Raw genomic sequence first — 27426 nt, 5'->3', positions numbered from 1 at the left:
GGCCGCGTCACACAGCCCGCTGATGCCGGATTAGAGTATGACCTCCGGCAAGAATCCACGCTTCAATCATTTTACAGCCGGTGCCACGAACGTCGCCACGGAGAACACCAACGGGGTAACCGGATTCTCCGTACTTCACATAGTGGGTGGTGGGGTCTGTGATCGGTGTCATAGGAGTTGTAATTCAAAATCAACATCAGATGAGAGTTAAAGGGAGGGTGCACAGCCCCTGGCAGCCTTGCTAAAGCCATCTCTTCCACGGCATAAAGCTGGGGAAAGGGGTAAATATGGGGGGGGTTCTGCAGGACCCCCCATGCATTTCCAACGAAGACGCCGCAAACATTTAAAGGGGCCACGCAGCAGTCATATACTCTGATATCATTAACGTGCTTGTGATGGTTGGAATGCCCCTTTAAACCCTTCTCGCTCCCCTCTTTTCCTCGGATCTTTCTGCTGATCTCTTTTATCTCTCTTACTATTTCTTTCTCTCTCTTTTTTTTTGTCTTTCTCTCTCTTTTCAGGACAGTGAGAAATTGTATGTTTTTAGCATTGGCTCCCATTTCTTTTCTTCCCCCAGACCAGAATGGAGACCACGTTCGGTCCTGCCTTCTCCGCCGTCACGACTATTACAAAAGGTGAGAAATGGCCCTTTTCTAGTAATCTCGTTAATTCTCTATAACGTCACCTCCGCTTCTGCCTACTCTGCTGAATGCAACATTTTTAGAACTAAATGCATCATTCCTTATAATTTGCCCAAAAAATAATTTGTAAATTGTGTAGAATTCTTTTTGTGCCGGGAACACTTAATTGTAACGTGACACAAAAGCGGGCGCTGATAGATCGCTGCCTAGAAACGATAAAACCCTATATATACGTACGTGCATAGCTGCTTAGCTCTTGTGTTTAGAACATTGATTCCCACAATGCACCAGGTGTCCGCATCCTGATTGGCTGCTCGTTTTTGGAAATTCAGACTCCGTAAAAGGCACGATAGTTACCCCTTTTGCCCGAAAATATCTGTAGTATAATGAGTTTTACATACATCTAATATAAAAGCATGTTTACAAATGTAGATTTGGGGGGGGGGATGTAAAAAACGCGTATATTTTCTTTTTAATGATTCATTGATGAACATTATTTTTTTTTTAATTATAAGACCTTACGCTCACACCCTAGCGGTGCGCTGAGGACAGCTTGAACAGGGTACGGCTCACCAGGCGGATACCTAGTGGCCCCCATACTTTACCGATTACTGCCCGGGGGGGCGTTAAGCGCTAGGGCCACTTAGTCACCCCCTTTCCCAGCTTGGAACCTTTGATAGGTTAGGCCACCTTTCTCTTTGGATGTGGTCAGGTAGAGGCTTTAAAGGTTAGCAGCGATGCAGAGCGGGGGCTGGGTTTGGGCACGCAGCAGGTAGCCCTCAGCAGTACTCCGCTGGCCCAGGTCAGCAGACGGCGTGAGTCCTTCACGATTTATGGCCGAGAACGTACGGAGACTCCATGACCGCATCTCTTCTTTCTCTAGCAGCGGACGGGACCAACACGTTCAAACAGCACCGCCGCACTCCATCATCCTCCAGCACCCTGACCTTCTCCCCCAGGGATGAAGAGGACGGCATGGTGAGTGTCCCGTAAACGTGATTGAGTGGATCACTTGCCTGGCACAGAATTTGTAGCCAAAAGCTTCTTTCTTCCTGCGTGATCCGAGATTTCTTGTCACTGATTGGCTGTTCAAGCTGTCAATCGGTGGCAGGAAAGTACTTCCGATGAAATCAATGGGAAGTGTCCCTGTGATCATGACTGGGTCCCGTCCATGTTTTATTCCCCTCACTGCTTTAGCCTCTACCACTTCTGCTGGAAGGCTGTTCTATTTCACAGCAGCAGGACTGAGGGCGCGTGGACGGGCAGTTATAGTCCGGCACCCCAGCTTATAATAGAAGTAGTCACCTGCGCATGAATTGCATCCGTTCTGGACAGCATCGTCGTTGCTTAAACCAGGAAAGCCATGATGTGCTTGGCTGAGAGCCATGGGTGTTGCAGTGCAGCAGTAACCAAGCGGCTAATAGGGACCCCTTATTTGTATTTCCAGTATATGTCGCCCTTTCCCCCTCCCCCCTCCAGTGTCGATATAAATCCCCCTCGCTGACATCTCCGGCAGGAAGCAGCCGAGCGGCTCAATTCAATAGGAGGAAGTCCCGGCGTATACAGAGCTGGCAGGAGCCAGACAGCCAACCGGTCGCGCACGCTCGGCTCCGTACCTCGGGGGGGACCCGGCGTCACCCCACGGGGCACGCCTCACCCTCACTCTGGCATGAGTGCGCTCACACGGCTAGGTACCGGCCACTCGCCCTGACTTAGAGGAGCCGGGCGGACGGTCAGCAGAGAATGAGCAGCGTAGACAGCGGGGCTTCCCGGGGCGGCCGCCTCTTTCTGTGCGATGGATTGTTGAAGGACGCTCCCTCCGCTCCGGAGCCCGGCGTGTGGATGTCGGACGGCGGCGGCCGGCGGGCTGTCTGACGGATTCTCACCTCTCTCTTTTTCGGGGGGTGTCGTTTTGTAGCCTCCCATCAGCACTCCCAGGCGCTCGGATTCTGCCATCTCCGTGCGCTCCCTGCATTCAGAGTCCAGCATGTCCCTGCGCTCCACCTTCTCTCTCCACGACGAAGAAGGCGAGCCGGTAAGGAGTGACGCAGAGCGATGGCGCAGAGCGAGTAACGCGTAAAGATGGCGCAGAGCGCGGCAGGGAGCTGTAAGTAGACCGGTGCCCATTTGTCCATCCCCGGAAAGAACTCTCCGCACCGCCGAGTCCTGCGCTTGTTTTAAAGAAGGACAGACTTGGTAATAGAAAAAAAAAATCTAGAATTAAAGTCTCAGAAAGAAATGTCCTTCGGGGCGATCCCAACTTAATGTTACCGGCGTTGTAAGGACGTGCGGGAATGAAGGGCTCCCGTTATCTGCAATGTATTGGTCATGCCTAGCGGTCGCAGCGTAGGGACCCCCGGGGAACGCGCCCCTGACACCTGTTCTTCTCTTCCGTGCCGATCAAGGACCCTCTAGTGTTTGCCGAGCAGCCGTCGGTGAAGCTCTGCTGCCAGCTGTGTTGCGGCGTCTTTAAAGATCCCGTCATCACCACCTGCGGGGTAAGTGTCCGTTCTGAGCTCGCTCTTCTTATTACTGTTTGTAACATTGTTACTGCGAGTGTTTTGTAAGCCGTGTATCGTAGATCACGACTTAAAAGTGACGGGCAAGCTGAGCCGTCCTCAGGGAGCCACGTAGAATCTGCTGGCAGATCGGCCCCCGTCCGGCCCCCGTCCGGCCCCCGTCTAGTCGCCCTTTTCTCCTCCTCTTAAAGCTCAAAGATTAATCAGTCGTTGGTCTCGTCTTAGATTCAGGAGCTATATGCCTATCCCATGCATGTTTAAATCCCCTCACTGTATTAGCCTCTACCACTTCTGCTGGGAGGCTGTTCCACTTATCTACCACCCTCTCAACAACTTCCTAACATTGCATCTAAGCCTCAGTTTCTAAATTTAGATTATGAACTTTTGTTCTAACATTTATCCGCCTTTATTGTAACGAAAGTAAGGATTATAAGCAGTAACGCATATTATTATTATTATTATTATTATAGAGCTGCGGATGCTCACTGCCGTCCTCCGTGTTGTAGGGTGTTAGTGTAAGCCCAATGTAGTTTAATATGCCTTAAAATGAGTTCTGTTCTCGGGCTGTCCCTGCGCAATACGTTAATATTTGGTGGGGTGGAAGAAGGAGAGGATCGCCGAGTGGGGTCGGCCGCGCTCCTCCTCTGTGCTCCGGAAACTCCCCAGCCGCGCAGGCTCAGCCGTGGAAAGTACTGCAGGCAGGAAGCAGCCGGAGCGAACAGAACTTGGCCCGCGGCTTGTTAGCGGAAGCAGCTGTTCTGGAGGGGGCTGGGGGCTGGGGGCTGGGGGCTTTATTCACTAACACGAGAGTTTAAAGGAGTTTATTCCTCGGGGTGATTTCATGCGCACCTATACAATGCACAGGGGCAGTTGGAAGCCGGGGGGTTGAAATGTCCTGTTAATGAATACACCCCAAAAACAAGACGTTCCACGAGCACAGAAACCACAAGATCCCTGAGACGAGATACAAAATAAATGACAAAACATGTCCCTAAAGCCAATGTCACCATTGACGGCGCTGACCAGTGCTGAGGATTATGGGTGATGTAGTTCAGATTAGAAATAGGCGATTGCATTGGAGAAAGATCTGTGGCTGTTGGACTATGATTCCTATCATCCTGGCAGGAGCCATGGAGAGAATGTGAAATGCATTCCTGCGTCCCACTCCATCCTTATAGCTCTGGGGCTGCTGCCTCCCCCCCATTAAATGTGAATGAATGAGACTAATTCCTCTCCCCTCTCTCCCCCACAGCACACGTTTTGCAGGAGGTGCGCCTTGACATCTGGTAGGTGCAGAAACCCTTACTCAATGAGAATGTCTGTCTCTTTAAAAAATGGCCATTTATGGGGATTTTCATTATTCACCATGTAATGGTGATAGGGCTCATCCTTGACTAGGTGAAGAAGAGACCCCTGAGGCCCCAAAAGCTTATATAACGTTATATCCTTTTTTTCTGGGGCTGACATGGTTATTTTACTCCCCCCTCCCCCCAGAAAAGTGTCCGGTGGATAACGCTAAACTTACCGTGGTGGTGAATAATATCGCCGTCGCCGAGCAGATTGGGGAGCTGTTTATTCACTGTAAATACGGCTGTCGTCCATCAGCCAATGGGAAGCCGGCTACGTTCGAAGTGGATCCTCGCGGCTGCCCCTTCACCATAAAGCTAAGTGCCAGAAAGTAAGTTGGGGAGGTGACCGCGGGGGCCGCCGTCTTCCTACTTTTTCTGTTTTTTTTCATCCCGCAAACAGAATTTTTGCCAATGTTCTCCTTTTTTTAGGGTTGCTTTTCTTTGTTTTTTTATTTATTGTCGGCCTCCGTTAACTTAATTTCTGTGTTTTCTTTTCCATTTTTCTTCCCAGGGACCATGAAGGCAGCTGTGATTACCGACCGGTGCGCTGTCCTAATAATCCCAACTGTCCTCCGCTGCTGAAGATGAACATGGAAGCCCACCTCAAAGAGTGTGAACATATAAAGTGTCCTCATTCTAAATACGGGTACGGACCCCTCTGTGGGGGTAGAGCTGGAAGAGAGAATAATTGCCCCCCAAACACGTTTTAGATCAACGTGACATATTATTAGGGTCCAATTATTGGGTGGAGAACCATATTGGATGAGTGAATGAACCGAAGACTTAGAGTTGACTTTGTTGATGTAAAACTATCGGCTACTTTCGGCTGAGGGTCTTTAGACTGGGGCACATCTGTGGGTCTGTTGCCCTCCTGCTCACCTTGTAGCCCACCAGAGAAGTAAGCGGTTGGTGATTGTGTCCCGAGCGCGTTCCTATAACGCTTTCGGGGGTCGCACGATCTGTACTGAACGTGATGGAATGAATTTCGTGGTTGATACAATGTCGCACCCTTTGGCTTCCAGGTGCACGTTCATAGGGAACCAGGACACCTACGAGACCCACCTAGAGATGTGCAAGTTCGAGGGATTGAAGGAGTTCCTCCAGCAGACAGACGATCGGTTCCATGAAATGCAGGTGGCCATGACCCAAAAGGACCAGGAGATCGCCTTCCTGCGCTCCATGCTGGGGAAGCTCTCCGAGAAAATCGACCAGCTGGAGAAAAACCTGGAGCTAAAGTTTGGTAGGAAACTAAACCCCCCTCCTCGCTTAGCGCCTTATCTTTCCGCACTCAGCGCCCGGGCGGCGGATGAACCTGGAAACGCAGCAAGGGCATTCTTCCCAACGTAGGAACAAGCGAGCTTCACAGTGACGCGGTCTTGGCTGTTTCCACTGGGGTGTAAACAAACATTTCTGCTGTCACTGGTTTTCATCTTCAGTTACTTCGAAACCAAACTCGATATCCAGACAGCTGCTTTGTTGTTGCAGTCTGGACCGGTGGTATAACATAGGGGTAGTTTACCAAAAATAAGAATCCATCTTTAAAGCCACCGTGTCTCTGCTGCAGTCCATAGTCTAAGATTGGGCATCCTACAGAACGTTCCTTGTTCCAAAGACACATTATGGAGACCATGGTGGGAAAGACTGCCCCTGGCCGGTGGGAGATTCGCAGATCAAGGCTGAAAGGCTGCTCTGTATCCATCCCCGCTCCGCATTCCATCCCCGCTCCGCATTCCATCCCCGCTCCGCATTCCATCCCCGCTCCGCATTCCATCCCCGCTCCGCATTCCATCCCCGCTCCTTTTTCTTGCATATTTAACATCCAGTCTTTTTGTTCTTGCAGACGTCTTGGATGAAAACCAAAGCAAGTTGAGCGAAGACTTGATGGAGTTTCGCAGAGATGCGTCGATGTTAAATGTAAGCGTTCATTCATTTTATTCACTCCTTGCTCCTTTCCTCCGTTCCTTTAGTAGATGCCCCGGTCGACTTTAGTAATAAGAATTCTATGCATCTGTAGTATAAAGAAGGTGTGCGTCACTAAGTGGGTAGAGAATAAGTAGAACAGCCTCCCAGCAGAAGCGGTAGAGGTTAATACAGTTGGGGATCTTTAACGTGGATAGGATGGGCATATTCTATGTTTCTGTGCTCCCACATTCGTCTCCCATGTCAGCCATAGCCCAGAGCGTTAATCCATCCTCGAGTTTGGGCTTCTCTGCAGGACATTCGATATTTTCTGACTGTTCCCCTTCTGTTTAACAGGACGAACTCTCTCATATCAACGCGCGGCTGAACATGGGCATACTGGGGTGTAAGTGCAAGCTCCTGTGGCAGGGTCTGGCTGTTTAATTATATTGGGCATCAAGTGGTGGAAGTCATGATATAACTGAAGCATATAGCGGTCCGTATGCTGGCATTGAACCTCTTCACAGCGGCCGACTCTTCTCTCTCTCCTATTTCACAGCCTACGACCCGCAGCAGATATTTAAATGTAAGGGTACTTTCGTGGGACACCAAGGTCCCGTCTGGTGCTTGTGCGTCTACTCCATCGGGGACCTGCTGTTCAGCGGCTCATCGGACAAAACCATCAAGGTAAGGAATGTGTTCTCCTGGCCGGTTCTTTGAGGTCCCGCCATGCTTGGTCCTCTGATGACCTGTGGCGCTAACCCTCGCTTTTCACCTTTTTCCAGGTGTGGGACACTTGCACGACTTACAAGTGCCAAAAAACCCTGGAGGGACACGACGGAATAGTGCTGGCTCTCTGTATACAGGGGTAAGAACCTGCAGCATCTTCTCGCCCCGGTAAAAACGTTATAAGTGCTGAGATTTCGCAGATTGATTCATCTTCGGTACTTACACTTTTCCTTTTTTTTCTCATTTTCTGGTTGTCTAGAAGCAAGTTGTACAGCGGCTCGGCAGACTGCACTATTATTGTGAGTATTTGTGTCCTGGGGAAGGGACTTGGTCTCCGTAATCTAAGGCTTTACGCTGCCACGTTACTAGCCGGTGGCTTAGAGGGGGATCCAAAAAGCATTTGACCTTCTCTAACCTCCTATCCAGGTCTGGGACATTCAAACTCTGCTGAAGGTCAACACCATCCGAGCCCACGACAACCCTGTGTGCACCTTGGTCTCCTCTCACAACATGCTTTTCAGCGGCTCCTTGAAAGCAATCAAGGTCGGTTCATGGTGGAATCGTAGGGTTTAGTACAAAACCACAGGGTACATTCTTAAAAGATTAAATTGGCGATCAAAGAACGTACGCCATTTGTTCTATATCATGTGCAACATCTAGCACATTTACTGTGGCATCAGGTTAACAGGGAGAACCACGAGATTTGGTTTATTAATCATTAAGAACGTAATCGGGTCACATGAACTAACGCAAAATTTATTAGCTTTAAATAAACAATTTAAATGTGGAGAAGTAATTTGCGGCCGTCCTCCGTCTCTCTCGTCCGCTCAGGTGTGGGACATTGTAGGTACAGACTTAAAGCTGAAGAAGGAGTTGACCGGCCTTAACCACTGGGTGCGGGCGTTGGTGGCGTCACAGAATTACCTGTACAGCGGGTCGTACCAGACCATCAAGGTGAGATGATGGAATGAATGCTCGGGTTCCTATAATCTATAACGACTGCGATAATGATCAATAGAATGGGTGGTGGAACCGATCGTAAGAACATATCCAGTAACCGGCAGCGATCCCGTGATCCTTCAGCTGCTGGCCAATCACCAAATGGTTACTCCTGTTCTAGATTCTCGCTGATTCTTTCCTCCTGCGTTCTAGATTTGGGATATCCGGACTTTGGAGTGTGTCCACGTTCTCCAGACGTCGGGTGGGAGCGTGTATTCCATCGCCGTCACCAACCATCACATCGTGTGCGGAACTTACGAGAACCTCATCCACGTGAGTTAATGACTTCATTGCGTCTCCTGCGGCGGCCGGCTGTATCTTCCAGGGTTTTGCGGCGGTCTCTGCAAAGTCTCTTGTTTAGGTTGATGTTATTTCTTGAAATGAATTCCGGTATGGGATATCGGTAGATTGTTCGGCACTTTCGAGATGCGTGTGATGTCAACCGATGCTTCTTTCCCCAAAGGTCTGGGACATCGAATCCAAGGAGCAGGTGAGGACTCTGACCGGGCACGTGGGCACAGTGTACGCCCTGGCGGTCATCTCCACCCCGGATCAAACCAAGGTTTTCAGCGCATCCTACGACCGGTCCTTGCGGGTACGTATCTGCGAACCCAGTCCTTTCCCAAACACCACGCGCTCTCCTTGTACCGAGAAGAGTTACGATCCTCGGAGGATTATCAAGAATAATACGTTTATGTTAAGCAGCCTCGATTGTGGCGAGTGTTACAGAATGAGTGCAAGGAACAGGTTACGTTTCTCACCCTTTCCGCTTATTCACCGCAGGTTTGGAGCATGGATAACATGATCTGCACCCAGACATTGCTCAGACACCAGGGCAGCGTCACAGCGTTAGCCGTGTCCCGGGGACGCCTCTTCTCCGGCGCGGTGGACAGTACAGTGAAGGTACGTGTGCACCTCCTGATGATCATTGCAGGGGAAAAAAACCACTTATATTCAATGTAAACAAAATGTATAAACTTTAGAGCGCATTCCTTTATGCGGTGAGACATCCAGTATGCAAACTGTTAATAGGCACCTTATGAAAAATGCCCGGTGTGGCGCTTCATTTAGCACTTAGTGCCCTTACGCCAACCGCAGGGTGTGTTTTCTATAACGCATTCCTTATCGTAAAGATTTTTTTTTTATTTTTCTGACCTCTCTTTCAGGTCTGGACCTGCTAACAGAACCAAGCTGGGTTAACCCCTCGCTTTCAGTGCTGCGTCACAACCAGAAGCATACACTGGCAGTATCTACTGCTGACTTTTTTTTTTTTTTGCCGCGGACGCGGGGAGCTTTCAGCCCGGTTACAGTAGGCGATCGGCGCGGAATCGGTATCGCTTGCCTTTCCTGAGCTGGACTGCCCTCTCGCCCCAGTGATGCAGGAACTGTGACCTCTATACGGGAAGGAAAGACCCGCCACCTTCCTCGTGAAAGGCGTGTGAATAGTCTGCATCGCTTGCACTTTCCAGAGTGAGGAGGGAGCGTTCACCAACACCCACCCAGACACGTGGCCTTCAGGTGGCCACCGGCTACCCTGCCATCAGAGCCTTCAGGCCACAGCATGGTAATCATACCCCATGGCACGTGTCGAATCACACACGCAGATCATTTTCAGCCACCCGGCGGTTCGCGGAGAATCCCCTCATGCTTCCATTGCCAACAGGTTGAAGGATCATCCCAAACGAAGCCGTCGCTTTTCAGTCTGGCTCCTAAAACTAGAATCCAAGTCTAAAGCTTCTCAGACGTCCATGCTTGGTACATTGAAATCTCGCCGATACGTTATCCAAATTCAAAAGAAAAAGAAGATTCCAATCACGAAAAAAAAAAAAAAAAACGGCGATCGATCACAGTCCCGCGAGGCACGAGGACCCGCTGCTTGTATGGTAGCCCGACGCGTTTCGTGCACAAAGTGCTAGTCTGGCTATTAAAGTGGATCCTGTCATATGAACAAAAAGAATCCCGATCTATATATTGTGCTAGAATAAGTGATTTTCATGTGATTTTTTTACAAAATTATTTAATTTATAAGCGCATGTACGCTTTTCCGACACACCCCCTGTAATACCATAAACGCGGTCCACGTGTTGTTTTTAATTCTGAATATTCCCCAGTGCCAACCATCTAACCCAAAGGTTTCTAGATCTTTCTTAAATCTTATTAATAAATAATATTGGGGAGCATTAACCAAAATTATCCAAATCTTATCTTCTAAAACCGACACGGAGTATGCATTAAAAGGCAACAGCTGGAGATTATGGTGCTAAGGTTTTGAAAAGTAGTCTTATCACCATAGCAACCAGCTTAATGCTCATGCTGAAAAGATCATTAAATCTTTTTTTTAAACTTTTCCACCAAAATCACTTTTTAAATAGGTATTTTAAATTGTAATACCTAAATTCAACCTCTAGATGGAGCCAGGCTGTATAAAATCAAATGAGTGATTTGTATCACTTTTTTGAACCCCGATGCGTTTCGCTACACGATATGATCCACCAATCAGATTCTTGTTTTTTTGTTAAAAAAAAAAAAAAATATATAAAATAATAATGAGAGTTTATGAAGAAGGGGGTAAAAAATTACGCACTATGCTCCCTACAACCACCTTGCTAAGCATTTTCCGCCTGTAGTGTTAAGGCTTTTGACTTTATAGCGATAGCCAGACATTGTGGAAGTTTGGTACAACTCCTATTGTACATCGCTGCAGAATATGATGGCGCTATATGAATGAGTTAATAATAAGGCCACTTACAGCTGCTCATATACACACGGCATCATACCTCAGTGGGCTGAATACCTGATGTAATTTACTTCTGATGTTGATATTCACAAATTATATGTTTTTACACCTACAAAAAATGTATACACTGTACGCGTTGTTTTTTTTTTAATATAATTTTTGCTTCCGGGGCAAATTATACCCTCGAGCGGTAATTTGCCCATTTGGAGTCCGCTGTTCCACTTCCACTTCCCCCCGACTCTGATCCCACCCATGTGTTATTGTATATGCAGGGTACACGGCTGATTACTTGGACCTTTAAGTTAAGAAATAGTGTCCCACGGACCCCTCCGCCACCCACCAGATGCAAAGCTGCGTTTTTAGTCCTCTTAATTATTTTTTTTTTGTTTTTACTGTTTTTAAGGACTGTCTATTTCTTCATTTGCAATAAAACTCAAATGAAGAATATGTCTGGATTATTATTCAGGGATTCAGCTATAATGTTACTATCTAGAGCTGAGCTTAGTATACAGCAAAGGGGGTGTGGCTAAAGCATAGCTCCACCCATAATTAGTTTGGCCGTGCCCCTCCCACCTACATCAGCTCAAAATCAACAAGTGTGCAATATCCATTGTATAAATAATATCACCAAATCTTTAAATATTACCCATAATTTTAGATAAATACTTAGAAACACGTCCTGCTTTGCAATCTGTGGCAGTAGCCGCAATTAATATAAAGTATGGCAGTTAAATGCTGAGATTGGCTTCTGCTCCACCCCTTTATTTCCTGCTACAGTGAATGTGCAGGAAGTGTACATAAATACACTTCTTGCTTTCAGTACAGACAGGAAGGGGAGGAGCATGAGGCAGATATTAAATATTGTAACACATGCTGCGTATAGTACTGGAGGTCACGCAACATGGACCTCAACATGCGTTATACTTAGTGATATGAGTGAAGTGGGCCGCTAATTTTCGGAACATCCGATGTCACGTCTCGAGAGGTCACGTTACAAGGCGGCTCGGAATTTCAACCACTTAAATGCCTTGCATGTTACAAAGTATATTCTACCTATAACCAAGTACGCAATGAACGACACCGTGACACAAGCGACAAGGCTGACCACAGAACATTTATTCAGGTTTTTTTTTTTTTTTTGGTTCAGCCACAAACAGGTCCTTCCAAGAAAGCCGAGACCCCAACAGGAGGATGAGGAACACAGAAGAACCCCTTCAATATCTCTGCGGTAAAAATAAAATGTGCTTAGAGAGAGAGGCAGGAGAATTCCAGATCTCTTCCACAATAGAATTTTCTTTTCCTTTTTTTTCCCCCCATAGAGATATCTTTGTTTTTGTCTGTTTGGAGATGTATGCACGTGTATAAACGCACACACAACACGTGGAAGAAGAAAAAAAAAAAAGTTCAAGACGTATTTATACTGCGTCACAGACCACAACTTAAATGCAATATTAATTAACCGTAAAAGCACATCACTGCTGGGAAAAAAGCACCAAGATGCATAGCTTTCACAGAACAGGAATACAGTACAGATTTCTTCTTAACTTAATCATAAAAAATATATATATATATATTTATATTATATATGTTATATACGTATCAATCATGTAGACCTTTTAATGAATATTTTCCTTTTTTTTTTAATTTTGCTGCCAACTTTTTAAATACATTTTTTTTCTATCACGGTAACACTTTTTTCTTCATTTTTTTTTTCTTCATTTTTTTTAATTTTTTTTTACAATCTTATTTTCAATATAAACCTATTCTCTGCTGGTCCTTTGTGGATTCTCCCCAGCAGAAAAGAGGTTAAATTTGTACCATCTGCAATTAAGAGGGGGAGGGAAAAAAAAGCAAACAAAAGCACCATTAAAATGAGACAATTCGCTCACATCCAGAACAAATGCGATTTGCGTGGGGTTTTTTTTGCGGACAACAAATTCACAAGCTTTGCCCCTAATACCCCTTATTCCCCATCCCACCCAAAATTCTCAGTACACTCAACATACACAGAAAAAAGACTTAATGTTGGGAAAAAAGGGATTTACACACGGCGCGCAGGCAGCAGAAATGGGCATTTTTGTATATCGTTTGTGACTGTTATTTAAGGACAGTTATGTTAGATTTGGCCCTCACAAAATCAAATTTTTTTGGGGGGGTACACTACAAGCATTTTAAATTATCGATCACATATTTAAAAATTTTGATCCATTTTACAAATGCAAATTTTTGTGATTACGACAAGGTTTGTAATATATTTTTTTTTGCCCAAAAAAAAAAAATTCTGATGAAAAATACGTAGATCTGTGTAGAAAATTCCAGAATTTTCCTATGGATTGTAATATGGGGTTTAAATGTAATTTTTCTATGCGTGGTTTCCATTTTTTTTCCTAAATTCCAACGCGTTTCTCAAAAACATATTTTAAGAAGATTTTTTGACCAGTTTGATAGATTTTGTACCAAGCCGTTAAAAGGTCAGCAAGTCCTCATTTGTACGTTTTTTTTTTTTTAGGCGAAATTTCTTATTTTTGGCCGCTCATATATTTACACTCTTTTTTTATTCCGTCCTAAAATTCGGAAGAATTTTGCCCTCTCCTTACTCTGCTGTTCAAAAACATTTCACCCTGTCCATAGCAGCAGGGGTTACTTTATTCATTCGTCCCTTTCTCCACTACTGCGGGTGGATTTTAGATTTTTTTTAAATAAATTTCAACAAAAATTTACACCTTTTAAATGCGGCTTTAGCAAAAAATTCAAAATAAATATTAAAAAATTAAATTAAAAAATAAAAAATCGAAATATATTCAGATGGACAGAAAGGGCCTTAAATCTGTCACTTGTGCTATTTTTCTGTCTCTCTGTAGAAACCGTTCTGGGACGAGCTTTCAAGTCCGTTCTTGGGCTTCGTTTCCATGGAATCTATTTTTTAAAAAATATTTTTTTTTATTTCATGCAAATATTTAAAACAAGGACAACTTTCAACGATTTTCTATTATTTGTAAATCAAGATGTTCTCATTCCTCCTCCTCGTCGTCGATCCATACTGGGGCTCGTCCGCCCGAATCCTTAATTCTGTGCTTTTCGGTGATGTCTCAGGGCGCGGAAAAAAGCAGCAGGAGTTACGGCTTCAAAAATTAACCCGTAATTTGCAAAGCACTAGGCGAGTGTTCTACAGAACGGGCCGGATCTTATGCTTATGACGTTCCTGATCAATGGGATCTTAAGTCCGAGATACCTTTTTTTGGGGGCCAAAATAGAAAAAAATATGTTTTTAGGACCTCAGAGGTCTCTTCCAGACAGGGCTAGACTGGTGATGATGTGGCGGCCCTGGCACTTTAAGGCCAGAGGCCGTCTGATGGCGTAAGTGCGGCCGCATGCTATGTTTATTTGCCCACTTAGTGTATGGCTGGGCAGCTGTACCCTGGAGCACTCAATAAGGTGAGTGGAGCTGTCAGCCAGCGGCCCAAATGGCCAGTCCAAGCTGTACGGGTCTATGACTTTTGTTGCCACTTGCGGGGCAGAACGGGGGGCTTAAAAGTACGGCCATAGACTGGGCCTCTTTTTTTCCCCACCAGTCCTGCCCTGGTCTCTTCTTCCAGCTCTATTCTTGATCAAAAAGTGAAAATAATAAAATCTGTTAAATATACCAATAATTAGTGGCATTAAAAAATAAATACACGCATTTTGGCAACGGCGAGATCGCCAACTTATCTTTCAGCCCCCCCCACCTCTGTATTCCAACGCGTTTCACATTCATAAGGTTGGTTTCAGGCTGTATCAGGGATTTATGATCCATCACTGCGATCACCGTACTTCCACGCGTCAATAAATGTATTCATCGCTTGGTGGGAAAATGCTTAAATTTGCCCCCCAGGTGGCAGAAAATCATTATATATTATAATGGAAGGAGTAGAATTTTAGAGTAAATCCCGAAGTTGTTTTGTTTGCTGGATTATTTTAACCCTTCAACATTATTTTTGATTATATTGCAGTTTTTTGACATTACGGTTAGAATCAGAGGGCCACGTCATGGTGATACATGGGGGGGGTGTTAAAAAAGTAGATAAATTCTGGTTGTAAAAGAGATGTCGGCCCTTTAAGACATGATTGGCTCCCCAACGAATTTCAATTAAAGCTCTGCCTTGGAATGTATAACTCTGGTGTCCCGGACCAGGTATTCTGAGTGTTGCAGCATTGCACCTACTACACCCAGGGCTGGGGGCATTGTTAGTTTTTTTTTACCCAGGATTTCACTTTTACAGAAAAAGATATGAAAAGACATCCAATGAAATCTGTTTCTTTCACCGATACAACCTCACAATGAGACGGAATAGATTGAAACATAACAGGAAGATTTCGGCGCGTTGGGAGTCGTAAATATGTTTGGGTTTTCTTTCGCTAGCGGACATCCTCATTTTCTCCCATAGTGCTTTGCACATCAACGTGTTCACCAAGTAAGCGGTTAAAGTCCATCTCGGTCCTCTACACACCGCACGGAAACCCCGTCGTGTGGTTAACGCGGGACTCGGCATAAACCAGAATCTTCCGCCAACTTCCAGCTGGCGTTCAAACATCTCGTCCAGACCTCCCCCCCCGAGCTGCCCCCAAGGGTATGGGCACAATCCTGAGGTATTAGGCATTGCTCGTTTGTGCTGAGTTTCAAAGTGTTTTTCAGGGACATGGAGGATCCTGGAGAGACCGGAAGGGTCCGAGGAGGAGGAGAATGGTCTGTACAGGACCCAGCAAGGGGAGAGAAGGCAAGAAGCAGTCAATGTGATCTCGCCGTGAGGCTACCACCACACAAAGGCCTTGTAGCTTCACTCCAACATGGCGTCCAGCTGGTCCGCAAGCTCGTCAAACATGCTGCCGATGTCATCCAGAATACTGACTGTGCTCTTCTCTTCCAGGGATGTACTGAGCGAGAGCGAAACGGGATTAATGAGGTTTGTGAAATGCAGCCTCCCCAGCACACATGCCACCTCCCCAGCACACATGCAGCCTAACCAGCACACATGCAGCCTGCCTCTACATACATGCCACCTCCCCAGCACACATGCAGCCTGCCTCTATATACATGCCACCTCCCCAGCACACATGCAGCCTGCCTCGATATACACACAGCCTCCCCAGGACACATGCAGCCTGCCTCTATATACATGCCACCTCCCCAGCACACATGCAGCCTGCCTCTATATACACACAGCCTCCCCAGCACACATGCAGCCTGCCTCTACATACATGCAGCCTGTCTCTACACACACGCGACCCGCCTCTACTTACTCTTTCTGCGCATCCTCCTGTTTTATCTTCTCCTCCACGGCCTGTAGTGCAGCCGCCAGCGATGCACTGGTCTCCTCTATCTTCTGCTGTGCAGCCTCGCTGCTGCCCCCCTCTATGGAAGAGCTAGTGATGGACAGTCTGGGGGGTTTGATTGGCACCTGCAGCGGGTGACCCGGAGACAGGGGCTTGGCAGGACTGGAGCACAGAGACGGGGGTGTGCTGGAAGGTTTGACATTATTTGGCTGTTTGACGGGAGAGGGTGCTGGGGTTGAACTTGCGCTGGAGGACTGGATGAGCGCATGAGGTTTGGTGGGCTTCGGGGCTGTTGGAGGAGGAGTGGGTTTGGGAGAGACAGGAGGAGGAGTCCCCATCACCTTCTTTACTTCTGGAATAAGAAGGAGAAAACTGCATTAAACCCAAGTTCAAGCAAGTAAACATTTATTTTTCTTTCAGACTACATAAACAAATAATCTTTGCACATACCTCCTCTTTGACTTAATTACCCCCCCACCACCGTGCAAGGGATGGTGAAATTGTATATGTGGGGGGGGGGGATCATTGGCTTTCTTGGTTTTTTTAAATTATTTAATGTCATGTAGCAGGGATTTCGCGAGTGACAACCAAGGTCATGCTAGTTCACATTCGACTCGCATGCCCTCACCTCTAACTTGCAAAATGTAAAGTTGCGGGCACTTGCAAACAACTCACAGATTGGTGAATTCACAAGTTGTTTTGCAAGTGTTATCATACAAAGGCATGTAACCAGAGCCAAGTCTTATCAGTCGAGTTAATCCTTAACTCCATTGACCACTTGAACTACTGAATTGACTCAAGATAATTGCATGCCCCAAAAAATGACTCGCAACCTGGATTGTATGTAATAGTATACAAAATGAAAAGGCAGGCAACTCGCAAAATCATTAACCTGGGACTTGCAAATGCAAATCGAAACTTTGTTGAATTGTATTTAAAAAAATGAAACTTTGGCCCCCAATTTGGGGGACTAGACTTTTCCTTTAAACATGCAACACATATTTGCATTATTAAAGTCGCTGCTAAAAATGTCCAATCTCCCGTAATTCTGGCTACATTATTATTGTGATTGTGATGACAGTTTGATGCCCTTTGTACTCCTGCCAGCTTAGGTGACACATTAACCATTATCTAATACTTCGCTATTGTTTGATTGTAGCAGTTCATTGGCACTCAGAGGGGTTAAAGGGAGAGGCTTGACCCGTCCAACAGTATGTTTTTATCCTTGGAACAATAAAACAACCAGTTTGCTTGTGTGACTGTCACGTGCAAGCACCTGTGTTTGCTTGTGTGTCTGCCTTTGCTGGTGGCGGGGTCCATAAGCGTAGCGGACGTGCAGCTGCACAATAAATCTAATTACTATTCACGGGCTGTCGGGTCGAGAGGATTAATATGAGCAGAACCCGGACTGATCCGTTTATTCTTTCTTTAACAAGAAAAGGAGCGTGAGGAGGAGACGCAGGCGATGGGGAAACACACCCTGATGAGGAAGAGATGGACTACACCTGCAGGGGCATTAACTAAGGAGGCTGTTTGCGTGGACCTCGGATTCATGACTTTTTCAGAAAGCTGGCATTGTCTGCTTTTGAGTGGCGTGGGAATCATGGTCCTCTGTGGTGATAGCTTCTATGTTACCCTCTTTGGGCCCAAAATACCCGTTTCCCTGATTCCTGCCCTAATGCCCCTCTTTTCTAGGAATGTTTGCTGGGTATGAGGGGATCGCAGGGTTCTACAGCCCCAAACGCCCCAATAATGTGTATAGAAACAGCAGGAAACATACTTATTTGTTAAATTGTGTAACTAAAACACATTGCCTACAACTCCTCTATTACTGTTTGGCGAGTATTTGTATGCCCTGCGTGTAACACGTGTTAACGACATGTTTGTATGATAATTTGTCTCGTACCTCCTGTAGGACCAGGCTTCTTTGCGATCGTTGGCGTAGAGGGCGCATGACCCTTCCCAGCCTGCGGCAGGATGGCAGGTTTGGGCGAGACGGGGGGTTTGTTGCTGCGCTCGGGGGTCTGTGCTATGTTTTCTGTGCTATCCTGCCGTGTGCTGCCTCCTCCTGCCACCATTTCGGACACAGGACGGCGCTTCACCGTACCCATTCCATTCTGGTACACGGAAAGCGGTTCTACCCCACCGCTTGCGCCGTCCTTGTCTCGAGGTTTGGGTCTGCGCTTCACTGTGTCAGATTCTGTTAGCAGGAACTTGACATCTCCGGAGTGCTGGCCTTGTCTGGTTTTTATCCTACGTTTCAGTGTCACGCTGGACTCGACTGACGAAAGGTCTGCTTGTTTCGGTTCTGCCACCTGCGAGTCTTGGTGTTCCGTCCTGGGCGGCCTTGCGCGGTATTTTACGGTCTGTTTGCGTTCTTCTGCAAAGGGCATAACATCGGAGGGACTGCGAGGGGAGTCTGGGGGTTTTGAAACCTCTTGGCGCTCCCGGCGAGCTGCATGTACCAGCCCGGTAACCGGGCCGCTGATGGTCCTTCTGCGGTTTACCACCTCTCCATCCAGCCCGATAGCTTCACGATGCTTAACTCCAGCCACGATGCCTGGAAGCCGGTGAAGTTCGGGGCTGCCAGGATGGGGTAAGAGGTGAGCGCAATAAACCTCTGACCCCCTAGGTCTCTGTCCAGATAGTGCCCTTGGCCCACCACCAATGGATGAGAGTTCCAGCATGGCAGCTATGCTCTTTACGCTGCCGGCACTACCAGTGTCCACCACCCCCCCAAAATCACTGGCTCTCCGCTGTTCCCGATATCCCTCTCCCATGTAATCACCAGACAATCCATCACCGAGGTTGGTCCCAGAAATGGCTGAACTGGATCGTTTAGGTGGTGGTGGAGGTGGCCCCTTTTTTCTGGGCCGTACCGCAAAGGATTGGCTGCGGTTCACATTTTTGTCTACTCCTGACTGTCCTCTCACCGAATGGCTTCTACCCACTCGTCTCTGGCCGGTGCCATAGGGACCCCCATCTATTACCAGCAGCTCCTCTTTCTCCCCGTCAGAGGCTGCATATCGATTTAGGCTGTGTGCTCGTTTCTTGGGCCGCACATGGTCCCCGCGTTCTCCTTCCCCTGCGTCTTCATCATTATCCTCTCCGTCGCTCTCTGCAGGCGGTAAGCACAGCACTGGCACGGACACGGGCAGAACTGGAACTGCTTGAACCAGATGTGTGGGTGCACCCTCAGCTTCGATGGGTTGTGGAAGAACATAAGCAAAACCCCTGTGTGTGGGGGACTGAGGAAGTGAGCGGGGGGACATGGGACGGTCCGAAGGTGGAAGAAGTTGGGGCGTAGGTTTCACTTTAGCAGTTGCTTGTGGGGATGATGGAGTTGCCTTGGTAGGAGTTTGAGGTGGAGTGTAGCTCTTTGCCCCAGCAGGAGGGAACGACTGCCTTGGCTTTCCAGGCACTGGTGGAATACTTGCTTTCTTTATGGAATGTCCTTGTCTACCAGGCCTGGAATCTCGACTCACCTCTTCCCTCCTCACCTCATCTGTTAAGTACTCCTGGCTCTTCGACATCACTGCACTTGGACCTTTGCCTCCATCCCCAAGGAGCTCCTGGGAGCTGCTCATGTGTCTAGCTCGACCACTAAGGCTGCTCTCATGGTGAAGACGGGATGGCCCCCTATATCCGGATCCTTCTCTCTGGTGGGTCACATGGTTTATCTGCTTCTCAGAACCCTCAGGGCCCTCGCTTGTTATGGCCGCTTGCAACTCGTCACTCAACTCGCTCTCCTGAAAGGTCTTCATTTTGGGAGACTGGCAGTCTGCATCGGGAGGAGGAGATTCTATGGAGACTGCATCGATGCTCTTCTGAGGTCCTCTCCTTCTCATGCTACCAGATTCATACTTGCCATATTCTGACTTTTGGATCTCGGCAAGTTTCTTAACGGCCAACATCAACTTCTTCTGGTGACCTGTAAACGAGAAGACAGTGAGCGACCGGGTGATCCAAATCCGGGCTGGGCTTGGGATGAAAACCGACCAGTACGTAAGAAAATGATCCTCTTTCTTATTACGACAAGCAAAGGAACATCTAACATGGAGAATAATAAGCTAATAAAGTGATGTCATAATTAATAACATAAAACCACTACTTCTTTTTGGAATCTTGTAAGTATAATCAATGTTTTTAGGGGGGGAAACAATTTCCCACGGCCCAAATTCTAATTTTTATTTTTTTTACCCAGTTTTATGATCCCGATCTCCTGCAGGTCTTCCCAGGTAATGTCCGTAATAAAATCAATGTTCTCGTAGCCGTTTTCCACCAGTACTTTATAATACTGGCCGAGTCCAATCATCGAAAGCCACAGGGAGAGATTTGCCTGAGGAGGACAGAAAGAGGAGGGGTTGCCGGCTGTGAATGCTGAGAGTCAGAGGCTACAGTTACCCCGTCTGTAACTAGGGTGAAGTCAATACAAACCCTACCATAAATATTATAATCCTCATAATCCTCTAAAAAATTAATCTCATGGGATGTCCGGTTGGGTTCCTACAGCCACTTCTATTGATCTGTGGTTGGCACCGATTACATAGAGGCAAACATCCCCGAAGTTGATAAGTTGTCCTATCAACATGTTTCTCTCTCACAGGAAGGCCACTCACCGGCTTATACTCCGGAAGCCATTCTCCGATGTTCAGACTGTTGATTTCCGAGAAGATTTTCTTCCGGTGTCCGGGCTTGGTGACCCCGATGGCCGTTAGGTCCTAAAAGAAGACAGATGTCCATGGTAACCAATGTGTGTCTACATTTAAACCTGACTCAGGAGATGCAAGGTACTGAGATCAACTTCAAATGTTTACTTGGCTACACAAGAAGTTTGAGTAGACCTGAAGATGTACATGCCTTGGATTTTCCTACTTAGTGACCCATATTATATGGATCCTATATCACAAAAAGAATTCTATTTTTATTATGTGTTAAACGCCGTACATCAGGAATATCCAAGAAGAACATCTCCACCTAACATAACTTCCAAGATCCTCCGTGAGGCTTTTATGCCAAAGTCAGGCTTCTGATAAGCCCCATTCGGCCCCTGTGTATTCGCCCGTTTCTCCTGCTGTAAAGACTCAGACCTTAATCAGTCGTTGGTCTCGTCTTAGATTCAGGAGCCGTATGTCTATCCCACTTGCAAAGTATGAGGTCATATTTTTTTAGCTGGTTGGCTAATCATGGAATCAGGTGTAAGAGACCAAATATAACACAAACTAATAATTCCCAGCATTCTCCTATTTTTGGATCCCGACGGGTGCTACATATGAGTAAATCATCCAAGGTAACGCTTCGGCACCTCGGGGGTCATGCGGCTGATGGTCGGGATGTCGTAGCCGGTGTTGATGAAGTTCGGAGCGTACAACTGGAGCTGGAATTTGCACAGCCATTGAAACACCGCTTCTGAGCTCTGAAAGGGGGAAAAAGAAACGGAAGAGACCCACAAAAATGGGGAATTTACTGCTTGCGCAAAATATACAGATTATTGTGACCCCCAAGACAATATCCAACCCCATCATCAAAACAGAGAACAGCTGGCAGATGTAAAAAAAGAAATAAAAATAGTTGCAATAACTTGAATAGAATGCTATTAGAAAATCCCAACTCGTTCCGATGTTAAAGTGTCTAGAATCTCACGCCGGGGGTAGGGATCACTCATCAAGTAACTGTACATTTTAGGGAAATCATGAAAAAATGAATAAATAAAAAAACATGAATATGAAAGGAGTAGTCTAAGGGTTAAAGGGGGGCAGACAGATACCATTATATAAGGCGAGCGACCATAGCTGGGAAATCAATGCATCCATTCCAGTCTAGAACAAATCCACTCTGCCCACCGCGTCAGCCCATTTTGTTCTGTTCTGTATAACCTTATTTAATCCCCGGCCTTGCCCCTTGCCCACCTATGTCCGAGACGCCCTTATGCCTTATGCCGTGTGTTATTTGCCAACCCAACCGGTCACCGACTAAAGGAGCCAACGTTAACCGCGGCTCCTTTAGTCGGTGACACTAGAGCGAGCCTGCTTACCTTCCCTTCTGTCTGCGCCTCTGTTTTCTTGGTGGCGTCGCCATACGATTGCTCGTTGTACGGGCAGCTTGCGACGCTCTGAGGCCGAGGGGTTCCTTAAACGATCAAATAAAAGACGTGAGACTGGAGAGCCGAGCAGAGGAGCGCGGTTCAGCGTGTAAGGAAGGCATTCTGATGACTTATTAGCACTCCGTGTCTGATGTTAGATCAGCTCACAAAAAAAGGTTCTCCTGCATGCGAGCCGGGAATAATTGTATTAAGTTAGCGTATAACATTCTACACGCTGACACTCTGCACGTCTTAACGAGCCGCTGTATGTAGAATTCATAGGGGTCCGCATTGAAACGGCCGATCTGGCTGTCCGGAATACGGACGGAGCGATGGCTACAATGTTTCTCCCCGATGAGACGCCATAAAATGCATCAAAGATAACGCTCTGCATTGGTGGCAAACCCAGCCCTGCTTGCACATAGGTGCAGAGGTACTGCAGTCTGCACAGTCACGGCTATAATCATTTATAAAGCAGCGTACCGCTACATAAAGTGATGCAGAGTATCCTACTACCAAGCAAAGCAATGCAGGAATTACACGGCATGCTAAAATCTGCATAAAAAAATCCGGAGCTCTGCGGCGCCCGGCGTGTAACAAAAAATAACATCGTAGCGGAGGATGCCTTATCGCCGAGACGCGACGTTCCGGGGCGGAGGAACCCAGCGTTAGATAAGAAAGGAGATTAGCGGGGGATCAGTGCCGTTAAATGCGTAAAGCGATTACCGACCGGGATTCGAGGCATTAGTTCCACCCGCATGACAATAATCCCGTGGAAGCGTTAAAAGCGGGATGTTAATATTCCGTACAAATGTAATACGGGCGATGTTAGTATTCTGTAAGTAAATACCGTGAGTCTCCGTATGAGTATGACTATGCACTCCCATCCTAATGCTTTTTACACAGAATTCTTCTTTAAATCTGAAAATAATGTGTTTTTTTTTAGTTTTTTAATTCCAGATTTAATTCTGAATGACTTTTCTACATAATAACTTTATTCCTTAAATAAATCTATCTATTGCTTTCCTTTGCCTTGATTTATTTACTATGGCAAAGCCCGAAAGCCAATGTTTTCTGTGATTTAATCTCACTTATCACATATTGAAGGGTTATTGGCATTAGTGTGCACGCCTGGCGGCATATGGGGGGGGTGAAAGATATACGCTGTCGGTAGACAATGTATCATCATGCTAGATCTGACCAACGACGGTGGAAGTGCATAGAGTTACTCCATATCATCAAACAGAGGGTTGCTTTTGGGTTACGTTCTTTGTACTACGCACCTGCGTGGCTTTCGCAGGCATTTCCGGGCTCCTGCCCCAATGCCTTCTGGGAAAGGACAGTGGCGAGCAGCTGAAATGGAAGGACAAGCGGACAAACCCAAAGAAAAGGATGTAGAAGACAAAAAAGAGAGAGATGAAGAAAATATGGAAACGAGGATGTCTTGGGGCTTCTTTTTTTTCCTATCCACGGAAGCCCCCGTTACATCACGGTTTCCCAGACTTAATGGCTACTTGGAGAGCGTAAGGGTGTTTTAAGGGTCATGGCGGTTGGGAGCACATTGTTACGGTCGGGAACTCAAAATGTAAACCTCACCCTTTTTATGATTTTAATGCAAGTATTGTGTTTTCACATTTAGATGCCAAAAGAGACACCTCCGAGAGTGGAGGTCTAAAGGAGACATGGCATGAGGCCAAATATTGCCTTCTTGAATTAAAACCAACCAGGTTATCACCATAATTTACATTTACTGACTTTAAATTAATTTCGGTACACAAGACTAGTTAAAGGCGGTCCGTTTGCATGGCCACGACCAACCGTGATCCCACTACTCGGGGCAGAAAGAGTCGCCCTACATATACCTTGACCCCCTCGGCGCCAGCGTGGATGGCGTGGGCGCTGCCCGCACTCTGGCCGCTCCCAGAGCTCCGCCCACTGGTGCCACTTCCTGTGCTGCCCACGCTGCTGCGGTCACCACCTGGCACAGGAGCAAGAACAAGGGTTCGTCAAGCAGGTTGGTTGGAGGGCTGAGCGCCAGGGCCCGTTGGTACCCAGTCGGCCTGGACGTAAATTATCCCAACTCCGGGTTTCAGGAGCAAACTCAAAAAAAGGTTTAAATATATATATTAAACCGGCTCTCCGTGAATCTATCTAAGTCTGATTTTCTAAACCAGTGTTGGCACAAATCTACTAAATGTAACAAGTAATCTAAATAAGTTTGCCCTTCACAGGCACCCTCGATATCTATATTAATTATGTTTTTTAAGTTTTTTTCCCCAAAAAGGTCTGTGAACAAGAGAGTCAATTAAATTCTTCTTGGTTGTTTTAGTGGTGATGCCAAGACCGACACGATCTAGATTCCAGCCAATGGTAAACCCTACACCTCCTGCCCAACTTGACCATAGGTATAATTTAGTGTAAGCCCAGTGTCTGTAACAATGTCCAGAATGGGGGATTTTACATAAAAGAGTGCCGGTGCGAACACAATGGTGGTATAATGAAAGACACATAGCGGGACAGCAGCTATGAAGATTATATGAGGTGAAGGGCTGGAGATGGTGGAACCACATGTTGCATCATGCCTGTAGGTACCATGGACCAGGGTAGAGATACATGACCACGTATACATTTTGTGCTATGTATGATGCAACCCAGTCTGCTAATGGATACTGCAACTAAGTAACAAGCATCAACCCCAAAAGAATCTTAATTAGTTGAGTCACATGGTCACGCTAAGTGGGTAGCCTCCATTGTCTACCATACAAGGATCATCAGAAATTCTCTTTGCGTTGGTCCATTAATGATTCTCGCTACCTGCAAACGGTTTCCTTAGCACCCATATTTCCTCAGCTGGCGCCATCGCAGTTGGGCCTGGAGACATATGAGATGGGCTGGACTCGGATCCTCTGGAACCTTAAGGGACAATAAAATACATGAATGAAGGCATATAACGCACGTAAGGAATGAATAAAAATAGGAAGGAAAACAGGGGGGTCCTAAAGCCCTACGCAAACACATCATACACCGGAATAGTCAACAGATAGCTCTCCAGCAGCTGTCACCTAAAGGCTCACTGGGACTCATGCCTTGTAGCAACACCCAGAGAGATACGTGTGAACTACCCCTAGGCTTCAAAAAGATAGAACGAGCAGCTACCAAGTACGACAAAAAGTAGTCACAGAGGGCTGAACGAGCAAATGATAAAAGACCAGGAGACACCGAGTATAACAGATCGATAAAACGGCCAACTATCCCGAGCAGGAAAGAAAATCCGTCATGCACACCAAGAAAACGACCAATTCAACGAGAAAATCTCCACTACATTAAGCAGGCTATACACAAAGGGGAGCAGTTTTCCTTTGGCACTCCTCACTTCCTGCCAAACAAACAGGAAGTTCTCAAATGGATCAGGCGCAATGAAAAATGTGTTCCCCCAGACGGCACTAAAAAAAAAAAAATAAACAGCACATGCAATCTCAAACAGCTAAGTTCTGTCAAGGTATGGAAACCATATGGCAAGGTATGGCAAGTCATTTTGTAAGAACGGCTAGTCACCGAGGCAAATAAGTGGTCAGTCGATCAAGACTTTAGATTTAGGGCATTAAACAACATACTGTAGGTGAGCGTGAATAATGTGCGTAGTGTTCTATAGAGAACAGGTTATGGCCCACCTAACAAAATTACCAATAAATTCTATGCTTACGTTTCTGTGACCCCATCTGGACAAGCGAAAAATCCAGCTCTGCGGAAAATATTCAGTTAGATTCACAGATACATAGTGACAACAGAAGACAACTCGTTGGCCAACCCAGTCCGTCCTTTTTGGATCACAATTTAACTTATTAATTCTTTAGGATAGCTTTATAAAGGAAAACACGACCATTCATGTATACACCCCCCAAAAAAAACCATCCATGAAAAGGGGGTGCTGCAAGGTAAGCCTGCCGTTAATTACACAGCCCCCAAAGAACAGTAAACGCAACAAGACCTGGAGGACAAGCGATTATACCGTCAAAGACAAGCCAAGAAGCCAAACAAACAAAAAAATACAATTGATGATAAAGAATTCTAAACAAACTGCTACACAGGTCTCGGAACAAAGACAATCACCGACAACAATCAAGTTACAAACTCCCGCAAACATTCCGCTCAGAACTCCGAAATACCCCCAGTTACATTTCTAGACCCCCCATGGTGTATTAAAAATGACAGTTACTACGTGTAAACTTCTCTTAGTGTTCAGTTAAATCAAGACATATAAACATAGAAGCGGCAGGCAGATCGGCCCCCATTCGGCCCCCGTCTAGTCGCCCGTTTCTCCTGCTGTAAAGACTCAAACCTTAATCAGTCGTTGGTCTCGTTTTAGATTCTGGAGCCGTATGTCTATCCCATGCATGTTTAATACACTCACTGTATTACCCTCTACCACTTCTGCTAGGAGGCCATTCCACTTATCAACCACTCTCTTTACTTTACTCTCCATCTAAGCCTCTGACCCTCTAGGTTTAGATTATGAAAGTGGTTAGATTTTATAATATTCCGTTTCTTCTGCTGGGAAGATGACTTTTCCTACATTGCAAGTTGGAATATATTCTCTGGGTATCAAGCGGAGACATTTTTTAAAAACAGGGATAAAAAGGATATATGGATAAAAAATGTGAGATTCTATTAATTTACGTGGTTTTTTTTATTAAAGTGAAAGTTCCACTTGAGGGTTCTGAATGATTTCAGCCATCTGTATACGATATGTACATCATTTATCGGCTCCCTACGCGGTAATTTTAACAGATGCAAGCGATGCACATTAAAGTGAATGTTAAGCACAAACAATTAACTAAACAGAGCGCGCAGCACTTCACGGCGACAGATACAAAGTACAGAGGCACAGCTCGTTACACGGTCCGATAAAACCATTTACAGACGCCGAGACAATGTCACCGCCACACTCCCACCAGACGGAAACACTTCGGACAAACAGATATTTCTCGTCGGTAAGATTCTGATGGAAAGATGTACATTTTTTATGTAGAAAATTATTTAAGAAAATTATTTATGGGGAAAAAAAAGACTGTTCACCAAGTGGAAACATCAAGGTACGCTGGTGATTCCGGACTTACCTCACCCCTTTGATATATAATTTACCAAAAACCTGGGAAAAGCC

General features: G+C 46.3%; 2 protein-coding genes across 4 annotated transcripts in view; one reads left to right on the top strand and one right to left on the bottom strand.

Moving 5' to 3' along the window:
* The first annotated feature begins 2 nt into the window (after positions 1-2).
* Positions 3-9948, top strand: TRAF7 (TNF receptor associated factor 7). Of its 3 annotated transcripts, none has more exons than XM_053470408.1 (20): positions 3-115; positions 578-635; positions 1528-1619; positions 2560-2676; positions 3047-3139; positions 4413-4446; positions 4655-4838; positions 5021-5155; positions 5532-5749; positions 6350-6423; positions 6766-6814; positions 6968-7095; positions 7194-7276; positions 7397-7436; positions 7564-7680; positions 7969-8091; positions 8290-8409; positions 8600-8731; positions 8920-9039; positions 9303-9948. In XM_053470408.1, the coding sequence occupies exons 1-20, from the start codon at positions 38-40 to the stop codon at positions 9315-9317; spliced, it is 2010 nt and encodes a 669-aa protein (XP_053326383.1). In that variant the 5' UTR covers positions 3-37; the 3' UTR covers positions 9318-9948. The 3 variants fall into 3 exon arrangements, with proteins under 3 accessions (XP_053326383.1, XP_053326382.1, XP_053326384.1); XM_053470407.1 differs by having other exon boundaries at positions 1525-1619; XM_053470409.1 differs by having other exon boundaries at positions 522-635; positions 1525-1619.
* A 5205-nt stretch (positions 9949-15153) lies between these two features.
* Positions 15154-27426, bottom strand: part of CASKIN1 (CASK interacting protein 1) — a 55748-nt gene continuing 43475 nt past the window's right edge. Inside the window, exons 12-21 of the mRNA XM_053470467.1 lie at positions 25080-25178; positions 24128-24243; positions 23549-23618; positions 22218-22312; positions 21489-21599; positions 20803-20904; positions 20384-20522; positions 18090-20114; positions 16151-16535; positions 15154-15784 (exon numbers count right to left, since the gene is read on the bottom strand). Of these exons, the coding sequence (XP_053326442.1) occupies positions 15688-15784; positions 16151-16535; positions 18090-20114; positions 20384-20522; positions 20803-20904; positions 21489-21599; positions 22218-22312; positions 23549-23618; positions 24128-24243; positions 25080-25178 (3239 nt within the window). The 3' untranslated portion in view covers positions 15154-15687. The remainder of the gene's footprint in view (positions 15785-16150; positions 16536-18089; positions 20115-20383; positions 20523-20802; positions 20905-21488; positions 21600-22217; positions 22313-23548; positions 23619-24127; positions 24244-25079; positions 25179-27426) is intronic.

The sequence above is a fragment of the Spea bombifrons genome, chromosome 7, assembly GCF_027358695.1.
Source record: "Spea bombifrons isolate aSpeBom1 chromosome 7, aSpeBom1.2.pri, whole genome shotgun sequence".
NCBI classification, from domain to species: Eukaryota; Metazoa; Chordata; class Amphibia; order Anura; family Pelobatidae; genus Spea; species Spea bombifrons.
This window is presented reverse-complemented; position numbering and strand designations above follow the sequence as displayed.